The sequence below is a fragment of the Coptis chinensis genome, chromosome 6 (genome assembly GCF_015680905.1).
Source record: "Coptis chinensis isolate HL-2020 chromosome 6, ASM1568090v1, whole genome shotgun sequence".
In the NCBI taxonomy this organism is placed as follows: Eukaryota; Viridiplantae; Streptophyta; class Magnoliopsida; order Ranunculales; family Ranunculaceae; genus Coptis; species Coptis chinensis.
The window spans coordinates 36,420,553-36,433,927 of record NC_141461.1 but is presented as its reverse complement, the minus strand read 5'-3'; the positions used below and the strand labels follow the sequence as shown (position 1 = coordinate 36,433,927).

Here is a 13,375-nt window from a genome sequence, read left to right as displayed (position 1 = left end):
CCTCATTAGCAAGTAGTAAGTATAGATGTGCTTGACGGCAGTATTACACTAAGTAAAATGGAGCAGATTTTCAAATCCCGTTGTTTATCCAACTTTGTTGGATTGTATTTTGCAAAGAAGAAATAGAGGTTTTTGTGATTACTGTATTTTACTTACTTTTTATTAGATTTTTATTTTGGTCGCGTCTCTGTCCAAGTTCAATAAATTACTGCGACTCTTATTTCAACTTGTGAAGCGAACCGTGACTCCCTTCCTCGCTAAGATGGTGTGTATTTTGGAACTATTGAAAAGAATGTAATTATTAGTACTAACCTATGTTGCCGACGTGATGACTTAACTATCTCAAAAAAATAGGACGGGCACGCGATCTGGATGTGGTAATTAAATAATATATATAATACTATTTTTTTAAATAATAGAACATTATAAACTAATTCATAGGTATTTTCAATGAAAAAAAGGCTTCAACACAACTTAACACAACTTATGATCAGTTTTATAAATAGAATGGGCCTAGTTATAACAACCCAACTAACTAAACTAATGGCCCAAATTACGATATATAACAAGGCCAAGCCCATATTGGTAACGTTTAAGAACAGCTTGCTATTCCTCAGAATCAATAGGAACATTATTAGGAGGAACCTCATTAGAAGAAAGAAGGGTGATAGCTGAGCTGGAACAGGAACAGAAACAGGTAAAAGTTTCGTTTTTTATTTGAGTCTGACGGTTCAGGTAAGGGTCAACTTCTTGTAAGAATCTTTGAAAAACCCATTCAGATGAACGTCTATTCATTTTCGGATCTTCTTCTCCGCCTTCTTAAAGTGGGTTTAAAATTTCTTCAATTCATTTCTGCTTTCTTGTGTAATTTAGACCACGTCCTGACTTTGGTTGACCCCATTTTACGTACGTCCTGACCTGCGTCCGCGTCCGCATCCAACTAACACTTTCATAGGTGCGTCCGTGTTTTAGAGGTATCTTGTCTATTGGGATCATCATATAAAAAGGGAAATACAAAGTTACGCGCGAACTGAATAATAATGTCAACTGAATATAGTAATACGCACGAGCTACATGTCTCCATTACAAATTTACAATCCTACAAATCTAGTATAACCATCTGACTCTTGATAGTCAACAACAAGAGGAAGGTTTAGTTCGTCGAAAAAAACACCATGTCAACTTCTACCATTGATTCAAGGAGTGGTTTCTGCTCCACAACTAAGATCTTCCACAGTCTCAGACCTCCAGTCCATCTTCCGCCCGCAAATATTCCTCTTTCGGCCACTCAGTACACCTTCGCCCTCCTCACCAAGACTCCATCATTTTCTCCGGATAATACCATTGCTTTTATCGACTACTCTTCTGGTACTCATCTCTTGTACTCTGATTTCCTTGGACAAGTGGAATCCTTAGCTATATCTCTACGTACGCAGTTTCTCCTTGAAAAAGGCGATGTAGCATTTGTACTCTCTCCAACCTCTTTGCAAATCCCAATTCTCTACTTGGCTCTTCTCTCCATTGGTGTTATTGTCTCTCCTGCCAATCCAACAAGCACACTCTCTGAACTTTCTCGCCAGATTAGTCTCACTAAACCGGTAATCGCTTTTGCCACTTCTGCCACTGCCAACAAACTTCCATCTCTCCGCCACGAAACAATTCTTCTAGACTCGTCTCGTTTCTTTTCCATGTTGACTACTCAAAAACTCGACCAAGTAGAGTTACCAGCTGTTGTAGTTCAACAGAACGACACAGCGGTGATTCTTTATTCATCTGGAACAACTGGCCAAGTTAAGGGTGTGGAAATGACTCATAGAACATTCATAGCATTCCTGGCCGCGCAGCACTCAATGATCCAAGCGGAATCCATTAAAAAAAAGGCACCACACGAGGTGGGTCTGTTTACTGTGCCGTTGTTTCATATATACGGATTCTATGTGTCCATAAGAGCAGTTGCAATGGGGGAGACAGCGATCTTAATGGGGAGATTTGATTTCGAGGGAATGTTAAAAGCAGTGGAAACTCATCAGGTCACTTACATGCCGGCCTCTCCGCCACTTGTCGTGGCATTTGCCAAGTTAGCTTTGGTGGAGAAGTACAACCTCAGCTCACTTTTGATGGTGGAATGTGGTGGCGCACCGCTTGGGAAGGAGGTTTCGTGCAAGTTCGTTTCTCGGTTTCCACACATTCAGATAGTTCAAGTATGTATCTTTCCAATGACTCCCTAACTAAAACGCAGTAAAATATATTATGTCTGAACAATATTTAGCATCCTGCATTTTTGTTGCCGGGTTGTATGGAAATAGTCACCAACTAGCAATAGTTTTGAGTTTGTTTAGAGTAAAATACGCGTTGTAGTTGTACCATATATCTTACTACTTTTTTTAGTACAATAATTTTTATTCATTAGAAAAGATAAACATGATCACATGTTGATGTCCTGATCTGACCCAATAAGTAGTACATCCCACTTGCAAGAACAATGCAATTCTACTGGCATCCAAATATCCAATGATGTTAATTGTTAATGATGCCGCCACTCGCCACAGGTTCGCGCACAAAGGTCAGACCTTAGGCACAATTCGACCCACAATATCTCAGTGTCAATGCCATCAAAACAATTTGGCTATGGCTCGCCAATGATAATTACGTAATTTGGCTCACTGGTCAAACACTAAAGTTAGGAAGTTCTCGTCCACCGCAACTAGCGACTAACGAGTAACGGGATCACACTTGTTTGAAATATGAATATCAAAACGTTTTTCTTTGAATTTTGAAGATCAAAATATTAATTTTCATCTCTATATCGTGTAGATATAGGCATAGGCAAGAATGTCGTTGGAAGTTTTGAAATTTATAAGACCGAAGTTATGAAAGAATATGAAGAAAGAGGAAGAAAATTTTGAGTAGTTAAATTAACGAAGATAAAAATTAAATTATATATTTGATGTTTAATTCAAAAACAAAAAATATGAATAGACAAATACCTTCAACAATATCCCAATGCCGAAATTTTGTTTTGAAAATCTAACAGCAATCATAAGTACTTGTATCATAATAAAAATTAAAAAACTGGAAAAATCGTCCTACAGATTGTATCAAGTTATTAACACCAAATTCTGGCATTTTGTTCTATGCCTTCGGCAATTCGGTAAAGAGCATAAAATTTAGTCCAACTGAACTCTACATAAATCCACCGCATATGAAAGAAACTAACTGGTGAAAAACCCCCCTCCACTATTCACTCCCTTTAATACGTTTCTCTTCATTAGTTAGGCCCGGAAAAATAAAGCATCCATCGAGGTTATGCCATTCATTTCTTAGTACATTTTTTTCCTACAAAAAAAAAATTATAATGTAATGTATCTAATTACATCGTAAACAAACATTTACGACTAGTTATATATGATCATTCGCTATGATTACGTATCCCTTCCCATTTAAATTATAAATTGTTGTTTGTGTAGTGTTTCGACCCCCACCTACGTGGCAAATGTCCATTAGTAGGGTCTCCACTTTATAATTCATCGACCGAAAGTGGCTAAAGCCCGATTTAAATATCATTGATCAATGTTTTTTATATTAACTTTCATGTGTCTTTCCAGCCCTCGAACCTTAGCCACATGGCTTCCATCTATGTACATTAATTTATGTCTAGATTCATTTTTCTTATCAATGAGATAATTATCAATTAAGAAGTTATGTTCAATTACGATTACTTGAGCTACAAGAAATCTCTACTCTACATATAAATACAAAACTATTTTTCATAAAGAACTACGTTCTTGAGACTTGATCCCATCGATAATTTGGGTGCGTAAAGGCAAACCGCAAGGTCTGATCTCATCATTCTCCCAATCACCATCATTTTTCTAATTACTTTTCTACGTTCTTCGTCTTTTTCATCAACACTTGGTGTTTTGATCATATTTGGTCGAAACATAATTGGCGCCGCCTGTGGTTCTTATGCAAAACCGGCGATCACGCTTTCTACAAAAGTTATGAGCGAATACTCGACGAGCCTAAGTTCTCGATGCACTTGCGACGATCATGAAAGGAATAATGCGGTGCAAGGTCAACTTGGCGATATCGAACTACTCCCTCCTATTTTTTTCAACATCCGATTGCATCGACACCGCTACCGTTTCGCAAAGTGCCAAATTATTCAAAGACGTGAAGTTATTGCCTCTTCTAACGATTCTTTCGTCATCATTGCGGATAATGTCCGTCATATGTCTCGAGGCATTCTTGTATTGAAAACATTACAGACGGCCTTGTTTCATCTTTGTCCGGGCGTCTTAAGCTTATTTCAAAGAAGGAATAGTCGAAGTTTATACTTGTCGAATATATCCATTGCGAGTTTTTTTTCGCAACGCCTACGGATAGAAGTCGCAGAATGGAAAAGTTACAGAAGCGTTTACAACAATGTCTCGACACTCATACAATTAAAGAGACAAACTTTGGTTTAAGCTAATTCGATTTTCTTATTGATGATATTCCTATGTCGAAAGCATTACTTTCGATGGAGGAAAAACGTCGATCTTTAATTGTCATTACCTCCCTGGGCGATGACTTGAAATATATATCGGATATATCAGCTAATTGCTAGATTTACACCGATAGTTCGCATAATAAGTCCGCCTCCGGTCTTGTTTGTGTCATCTTGAAGCTGAATGAAGACATAATTGAGAGGTCTCTACATTGGGGATTTGACACGTCAAATAATATGGCTGAGTCCGAAATTGTCATTTGTGGTATACGCACAACTCTTCACCTGGGGGCGACTAAGTTACGATTAATTATTCTAAGTTAGTTGTTAGCCAATTTGAATGATAATATGCGGCTCGCAATGATAGAATGAACATTTATTTAGACTTCGTTCAACGAATTGCATGAAATTTTATATCTATCATTACTGTACAGTATCCGCGTTATGATGTAAGGCATCCTGATTCTATCGTGATACTTATCCGTGGAAAATTAAGTCGTCCACCGTTATGACAACTTTGGATTAACCACTTATCTTTGTAAGATGATTCCAACGAGCTTTGCGATAATGTCTCTGGTGATCTACCGACGACGATCATGCGGTGACGATGCTTTCGGGAATTCCCGATAAATAAAAACTTTATCACAAAGAAGACAAGTCTCAATCCTATCCTTCGTTGTTTGGGCGTAACTAACAATTTACTAGGCCTCGAAGAAATTCATTCGGGACTATGTGAACACCACTCAGGGGCGAAGTCTGAGCTTCACATAGCAATGACCCAATGGTATTGGTGGTCATACATGCCAAAGGATGTTAAGTGTTTGTCCGAGAAGTGTGTGCCTTGTCAAACACATGATATATGATATGGGTCAACTTTCACGAATTTGCGTCATCCAATCCATAAACCTTGGTCATTTTGCGAAATGGGGCCTTGACATTGTTGGTTTATTTCAGAAGCCTTGAACCGACGTTGTTCGTTTCGGCTTGTCGCGAACAAATTATTTTACTAAATGTGCGGACAAAATTAACAAGTTGAACGAAAAACCTGAGTTCTAATGTTATAATTTTGTTTCCATCGCAACATTACTATCGCTACGACAAAATCTGACGAAATTACCACGTTTAATTTTGTCAGTCTAAGTTGAACGCTTTTACGCTCGCTTAGTCGTTACTATCGCTACAACAAAATCTGACGACATTACCACGTTTAATTTTGTCAGTCTAAGTTGAACGCTTTTACGCTCGCTTAGTCATTACTATCGCTACAACAAAATCTGACGACATTACCACGTTTAATTTCGTCAGTCTAAGTTGAACGCTTTTTCCATAGCTTAGTCATTACTATCGCTACAACAAAATCGGCGACATTACCCGTTTAATTTAATGGGTCCTAAGTTGAACGCTTTTACGCCGCTTAGTCGTTACTATTATCGCTACGATAAAATCGATTGAAATTACCGCGTTTAATTTCGTCAATCTAAGTTGAACGCTTTACGCCGCTTAGTCGTTATTATCGCTACAACAAAATCGGGCGAAATTACCACGTTTAATTTTGTCGGTCTAAGTTGAACGCTTTTTCCGGCTTAGTCGGAAGCATTATCGCTGACGACAAAATCTCGAAATTACCACGTTTAATTTCGTCCGTCCTAAGATGAATGCGCTTTTAGTTAGTCGTTACTATCACTACGACAAAAACGAAATTACCACGTTTAATTCAAAATTGGAGTGAAAGATGAACGCTTTGCTTTTAGTCGAATACGTTACTATCACTACAACAAAATTTGGCGAAATTACCACGTTTAATTTCGTCGGTCTAAGATGAGCGGCTTTTACGGTCGCTTTAGTCGTTATTATCGCTCGACAAAATCGACGATATTACCAAGTTTAATTTTTGATCCCTAAGTTGAGCGCTATTACGCCGCTTAGTCATTATTATTTACGACAAAATCGACGAACGTCCACATTTAATTTCGCCCAATCCTAAATTGAGCGATTTTTACGCTTAGCGGTTACTTTCGCTATGACAACATCGATGAAGTTACCCGTTTTCGTTTTAAATTCGGTTACGCGTCGATTTTTTCGCTCAATCTAATTTTACAAACTTAAAGTTAGCATTGGGGGCGTTTCATTCTATTTCGTGTCATATATATAAACCAACAACATTGTCAGTTTTACACAGGTATGTTATCAGACATCGCAACTATATTCAATTGCCAAAACATACTTTATTTTTATTTTCATCACAAGAATTTTTAGCTCTATAATATTACATTCACACAATCACATATTCATTGGTTTGGGAAAAGCCAATGGTTCCGTATCAGTTTTTTGCTTATACAACTTGTACAACTCTTTCCGTTTCATGCGAAACTATATGATGAATTTTAATTATTTTTCTAAGGCATTGTGCCAATCTTTCTGTTGAAAAAATTCCGAATAAAAATTTTCGATGAGTTTCATTATTTTGTCTAAAGGCGAGACGATCTCTTTTCCGAGTGAATCTTTCCGGCGGCTTCATTGAGCCAATCTTTTCGAGCAAAATTTTCCGGCGACACTTTCCGAAAGTAAAACTTTCCGTAAACTTCATTCTTTTTTTTCTAAGGCATTGAGCGATTTTTTCGTCTGAATCTTTCCGAAGTTAAACTTTTCCATGTGCTATAAGACATTGAGTTGATCTTTCTTGGCCGAAATTTCTGTAAACTTCTTTAATTCTTCAACGGCATTAACGGACACCTTTCTCGTGCGAAACTTTTCTCACGTGTTTTGTTTGTAAATATATTTGGCTTGTAAAACCACCGTTTTACATGTGTGGCTTAAACTGGGGTGATTACGTCAAATGTCAAATTTTACGGCGAAAATTATTTTCACCTTCTTTATTTCTTCTAAGGCATTGAGATCATGCGGAGTTTAAACTTTTCTTCAAAATCGCGTTTAAAGGTGAATTTCTTTTCGCCCAGTAGTACCGCATTTTCAACTTTGTAAAAAAAAAAAAAAAAAATGTATATCTAGCTTTTCTTCAATCTCTCGGACTTAACCAAAATTTTCACAATAACTAACAAAAACACTGCCTATCTAAAAAATCAATTCCTTCTTCAAACAACTTGTAATAATAAATTAAACCAATCTAATAACTATTCTCACTCGAAAGTGTTTTTCGTTCATCGTTTTTGGTTGCTTGGTGTCCTAATTTCCATACTTTGCTTTAATTCGCTTTGTGCACAATTGTTTTCCTTTGCCACAAACTTCTGCTACTGTCTTTCCATAGTGTGTTGTATGAGTTTGCTCTATCTTCCAGTTGCAAGGCGATGAGGGCAGTGTTCGCAATTTGGTAGTATTGCTTCGCAGGCCTCACAGCCAAGATCTTGTTGTTCCTGTTCATTGCTTCTTTGTTTCTGTTGTTATATGCTGCAATGAGCCCCACGTACCTTGCTTCTTTTCCTGTAAGTAGTGGATTTGTCCATGGAGTCTGTTGAATCATACCTCGAGGATAACAAAGTGTAAGACGCTTACAAATTCTGGAATTCTGGAAGTTACAACATAACAACAGTGTTTGGATTTTTATTTTTATTTTTATTGGCATCCTAATATTGATTAGGACTAATACCTGAGCTTAAAAACCTTAAGATCGAGTGGACACATAGTCTACAAGAAGATCTAAACCACCTGACAAGACCAAGGTCCACAAGGGAAAATTTTAGCATCTAGATAATTTCCAGTACCTTTACAAGAAACACCGCCAGTATTATGAGTAATATATTACATATAAAACAAAAATAATTGGTTATCTGTAAGATTGCCACTTTGGTGCTTCTTCTTAATGATTCACAACCTCAATAGTAAGATTATCGTTTCATCTACATAATCTAGGAAAAAAAAACGTCTCCAATCAAATAAGTTTAAATTTTAGTACATCCTAAGTACATAATAAAACAGATTGTGGAATAAAACAAGTTTTCGATCGTAAGTATAACTAGTAGTAAAAAAAAAAAACTTAAAGCTGTTTTCAATCAGAGAAGATTGAGTTTTAATACGCCCTAAAAGTTAAACAATTTAATCAGATGATGATAAAAGTAAGGAAACCTGACCTTCTTAATCTTTTCGATCTCTCTACTTGTGTTTAAAAGTTTTTATTTTGGCACAATATCACTAAATCAAATTGTTCTACTAACCTTTTACTTTTCGATTTGTCTGTGCATAAACGCGTCTCCACCGATTCGAAACTTGATTTCCAATTCCTCATGGTATCTTTTACCACACCGTATCATCACCCTTGTATATCTTTTTCTCTTTTTTTTTTTTTTTTTTTTTTTTTTCCTTCATCGCTTTGTATATGGAGCTTAGCCAAAGACTTATATAATATTTCTTCGATCTAGTTTTCCATTGCTGGTTGAACTCTTATCTAATCCGAACTCTAACTCTTATAACTCTTATCTAATCCGAATTCTTATCTAATCCGAAGTTGGCATCCAATTTTAGTCACTAAAGTCTTCACCTTCGAATCCAATTCGTATTTAACTTCATTTTATTACTATTATTACTAAACTGCCCCTACGTTTAATTTTCAGCGGTATAATCTAAGTATCGCTATTCCGTTGGCACGCATCGTCGAATTCAAATTGCGTATTATTACGTGACGCGTTCGGTACAGTTTTCACTAATTGAATTTTTTTGCTATTTTATTTCTGTGCATTTTCGGTCATCTTTTATTTAACTACATTGCGTCCCATATACGTTAGTTTGACATTATTTCGTTCAGATAATTCCACGAATTTTTAATTGATCAATTTTCCAATTATTTCTTTTTAATACGACACTTCATTATACATTCCGCTCATTTTTTTCTTCTTTGCCATATGAACTTTGTTCACATGCCAAAAGAGGGGCGATGTTTCCCCCACCTTTGGCAAATGTCCATTAGTAGGGGTCTCCACTTTATTGAATTTGATCGGCGGTAAAGCCCAAAGCCCGATTCAGCGATATCGTTGATCAATGTACGGGCCCATTAACTCGTAATGTCAAGGGTGAACCTTAGCCACATGGCTTGCCAATTTATATACATTAATTTATGTCTAGATTCATTTTCTTATCAATGAGATAATTATCAATTAAGAGTTATGTTCAATTCACGATTTTGAGCTACAAGAAATCTCTACTCTACACATATAAATACAAAACTATTTTTCATAAAGAACTACGTTCTTGAGACTTGATCCCATGATAATTTGGATGCGAGAGGCAACCGAGTCTGATCTCATCATTCTCCCAATCACCATCATTTTTCTAATTATTTTTTCTACGTTTTTTCGTCTTTTTCATCAACACTTGGTGTTTTGATCATATTTGGTCGAAACATGTAGCAAGCCAGGGTAAAGATTACAGATGTTATTAAATGACCGAGCATTTCATTTCTTGAGGCAAGATTCATAATTCATGGTGTGTGCTCAATGCATTTCTATTTAAAGGCCACCAAAACTATTTTTATATTTCTTTTACCAATCTTTCCACGCCTCGTAATCGAGAACTGGTGAGTTTCATATCTCCTATATTATAAGTATTGGTGCTAGAGTACGTAGATCGTCTACACAAGGAAGAGGATTTGGAACTTTCCTCCTTCGATAAATTACACGCCACAAATTTGACGAGTTGGTGCCTCGTAAATAGATGGACTACTATTTGTAGGTCGAGAAAAAATTACTAAAGAATAGTTAAGGCGATAACGATCCAAGGATGGATATATGCTAGTCTAATCATAAAACCATATCCATGTATGGCTAGGTGACACTGCTTTTCATTCTTCATAGGGATACGGTTTGACCGAGGCAGCTGGCGTCGCAACGATGTTAGGGCCTGACGAGACTAAGAAGTTTGGTTCTGTTGGACGCCTTTCTCAGAACATTGAAGCAAAGATAATCGATCCTATCACTTGTGAGGCCTTGCCTCCAGGCAAGAAAGGGGAGTTGCTGTTGAGAGGGCCAACTATTATGAAAGGTGATATTTGGAGTTTTATATTTAATAATCAACCCACACAACTTGTAGCTTCATTTTGTTAGTTTCAGCAGTCTTCTAACATGAATGAAACTTGAAATATCTTCTAACGTAATTAACTAATTAAGAATTGTAAAAAATGGTGCTAGAATCTTCAGGACATAAAAAAGGCGAATTATAGGGAGCAGAAGTTGTGTATATCCTTTACCAATTAGTTATATAGACTTGATAGAGGCTCTTCAATTCTGTCATTTACAACTGAAAAACAGTTAACATCATACATAAATCACCAAAGAATTTTCAGAATCAGTGATCAAGTTGGTTAAAAGAATAAAAGTGACGTATGTGCACTGTGCTTATTTTATTGGTTGTTGAGGGCTTGAGGCCAGGTAAACTGGTTCGTTATGATCTTCTCCCCCACCAATTTGTTTTATACATTTATATTACTTTTTTTTCGCTTAAAGGTAATTGATTAAAAGAATAAAGTTACAAGGAAAAAGAATAAGAAGTGTTAAGAACTGTATAGAATGAGTATCATCAGTTGTGTACCCACCTATTACATCTTACATATAACTTATGAAACGGAAGTAAGTAGTAAAGTGGTTCTCCATATCTCTCACAAAAGGAGGTTTGTTGTCCCACCATTTACTTTCTCCATTTTGCAATGCTGCTCCATGTCTCGCACAGCTATCCGCACCTTTGTTTGTCTCCCTCCATGTAGCTGTAACATTGATCCATGATGCTTTCTCTTTGAGTTGCATCTATTTTGTTCTAACCCTCCAATGCACTGTGTCTTCCTGAAAGGCTTTGACTACCGATGCAGAGTCGGATTCCACCCATATATATCTCCAGTCCCGATCCAGTGCCCTCTGAATCCCTTCTATAATAGCATAAGTTTCTGCCATATAGTTAGTACATACCCCAAATAATATACTATAGTAGGCTCTGCAGTACCCATCCATTATTCTTGAGTAGATCGAGCACTATACCTCATTTTGTAGAGTAAGATATTTATATCCTTTGTATGATAATTGTACGTAAAACCATTAACCATCAGCCTCCGAAATGCAGAGATATAAAAGCACATATATTCTTCATTTTTTCCTACAGTTTCTATTTGAAATTGTAACTTCAGTATATTTTGGACAGTAAGAATTTGTGTACTATGATTGTCCACCTCTCAGAGCAAGGAATAAACTCTAGCTTCACTACCTTTTACGAACTTAGGACGAAGTCAATAGATTTCTCATCAATTATATCCTCATGACCTCATTGAAATGTGTCGAAACTTTCTTGGTGGTGTACAGGTTACGTTGGAGATGACGAGGCAACTGCTAATACATTAAATTCAGATGGCTGGTTAAAAACTGGTGATCTTTGCTATATAGACTCTGACGGCTTCCTCTATGTTGTTGATAGGTTAAAGGAATTAATAAAATACAAAGGATATCAGGTAGATCATATATTCAATCTGAGATTAATCTTTTGATGATGCACGTCAGTGATGTGTCTATATTTATATATATATATATATATATATATATATATATATATATATATATATATATATATATATATATATATATATATATGATTCATTTTAAAACTTTCTGCAAATTAAAATACAGGTTCCTCCAGCTGAGCTGGAACATCTACTTCAATCTCACTCAGAAATTGTTGACGTTGCTGTGATTCCGTATGTATTTGACATCTCAAACTTTTATACTTCGTTGGCTTTCTTTTGAATGCAGCCACTGGTGTTGAAAACCCAAATTTTTTTTAGTGAAGAAGATCACGTATTCCAAAACCAGCCCAATCTACCTTTGTACAAAAACCCTTCTGTGCGTGCAGACACACGTGACACACACGCACACAGAGATTGTTTAGCCAAAATATCCTCCTACCTTTAGACAAGTTTACTTCGTGTTAACATCACAGTTACTTACTCTATCTTATTTTCTAGGTTATCGAGATTTTTATATGAGAATGCTTTGTTCATGCAGCTCTGTTTCAGGTACCCTTTGGTTTGCTCGACAGTTATTTGTTATTTACTGACTCGTATATGTGCATTATTGGTTTTAGGTACCCCGACGAAGACGCAGGGCAAATTCCTATGGCATTTGTTGTGAGAAAACCTAGCAGCAATCTAAGTGAAGCTCAAGTTGTAGATTTCATGGCTAAAAAGGCAAGCCCACTTTCCTAGATAACAATAAGAAATTTCAGTACTTGGTTAGGGAGCGCAAATGGATAGTTGGTTTTCCCTTGTCATCGTCGACAAAATTGGCTACGCAAAACGTACAATGAATCACTATGCTTTCATCGGTTTTATGCCACTGATGCTTTATTACACTCTTTGCAGGTTGCGCCGTACAAGAAAATACGGCGAGTTGCTTTTATCAACTCTATTCCAAAATCTCCTGCAGGAAAGATTCTGAGGAAGCAGCTCATTGATTGTGTTCTCGCTACTCCTTCGGCCCGAATATGATCACATGCATTTATTTAGTTGGTAGAAGATGGTAACACAAAAATATATGGCGTGCATGTTCAAAATTGCAAGATAACAATGTTTGGCGTATAGAGGTTAATGATAGGAAATTAAATAAGAAACTCTGATTAGAGCCACTAGCATATTTTTTGCGGGTGACTATGTAGAGGTGATTATTCAGAAGTGGTACTGTTGTATATTTTGTCGTTTCCCAATCCTAATATCTCCAAGAACCTAGATCAGAGTATGGAAGAATTGATGTTCATAGGCATCTTTCTCACACATCATGCTTGCAGTATGTTTGCACTTTGCACAGCTCCAACGTGAACTAGCGTCCGTTCTTTCTGCTTCTTACAAATTATTTGCGTGAACTGCCATTCCTTTGTTTCTCACTTTCTCGTTACAGAAATCATAGT

General features: G+C 36.6%; 1 protein-coding gene across 2 annotated transcripts; it reads left to right on the top strand.

Annotated features, from left to right (window-relative positions):
• Positions 1–662: 662 nt before the first annotated feature.
• Positions 663–13,241, top strand: LOC147492787 (4-coumarate--CoA ligase-like 9). 2 transcript variants are annotated; one of them, XM_086569024.1, is made up of 6 exons: positions 664–2,201; positions 10,291–10,477; positions 11,782–11,927; positions 12,103–12,170; positions 12,557–12,659; positions 12,834–13,241. In XM_086569024.1, the coding sequence occupies exons 1-6, from the start codon at positions 1,176–1,178 to the stop codon at positions 12,957–12,959; spliced, it is 1,656 nt and encodes a 551-aa protein (XP_086425150.1). In that variant the 5' UTR covers positions 664–1,175; the 3' UTR covers positions 12,960–13,241. The 2 variants fall into 2 exon arrangements, with proteins under 2 accessions (XP_086425151.1, XP_086425150.1); XM_086569025.1 differs by having other exon boundaries at positions 663–2,201; positions 12,438–13,241.
• Positions 13,242–13,375: the final 134 nt, after the last annotated feature.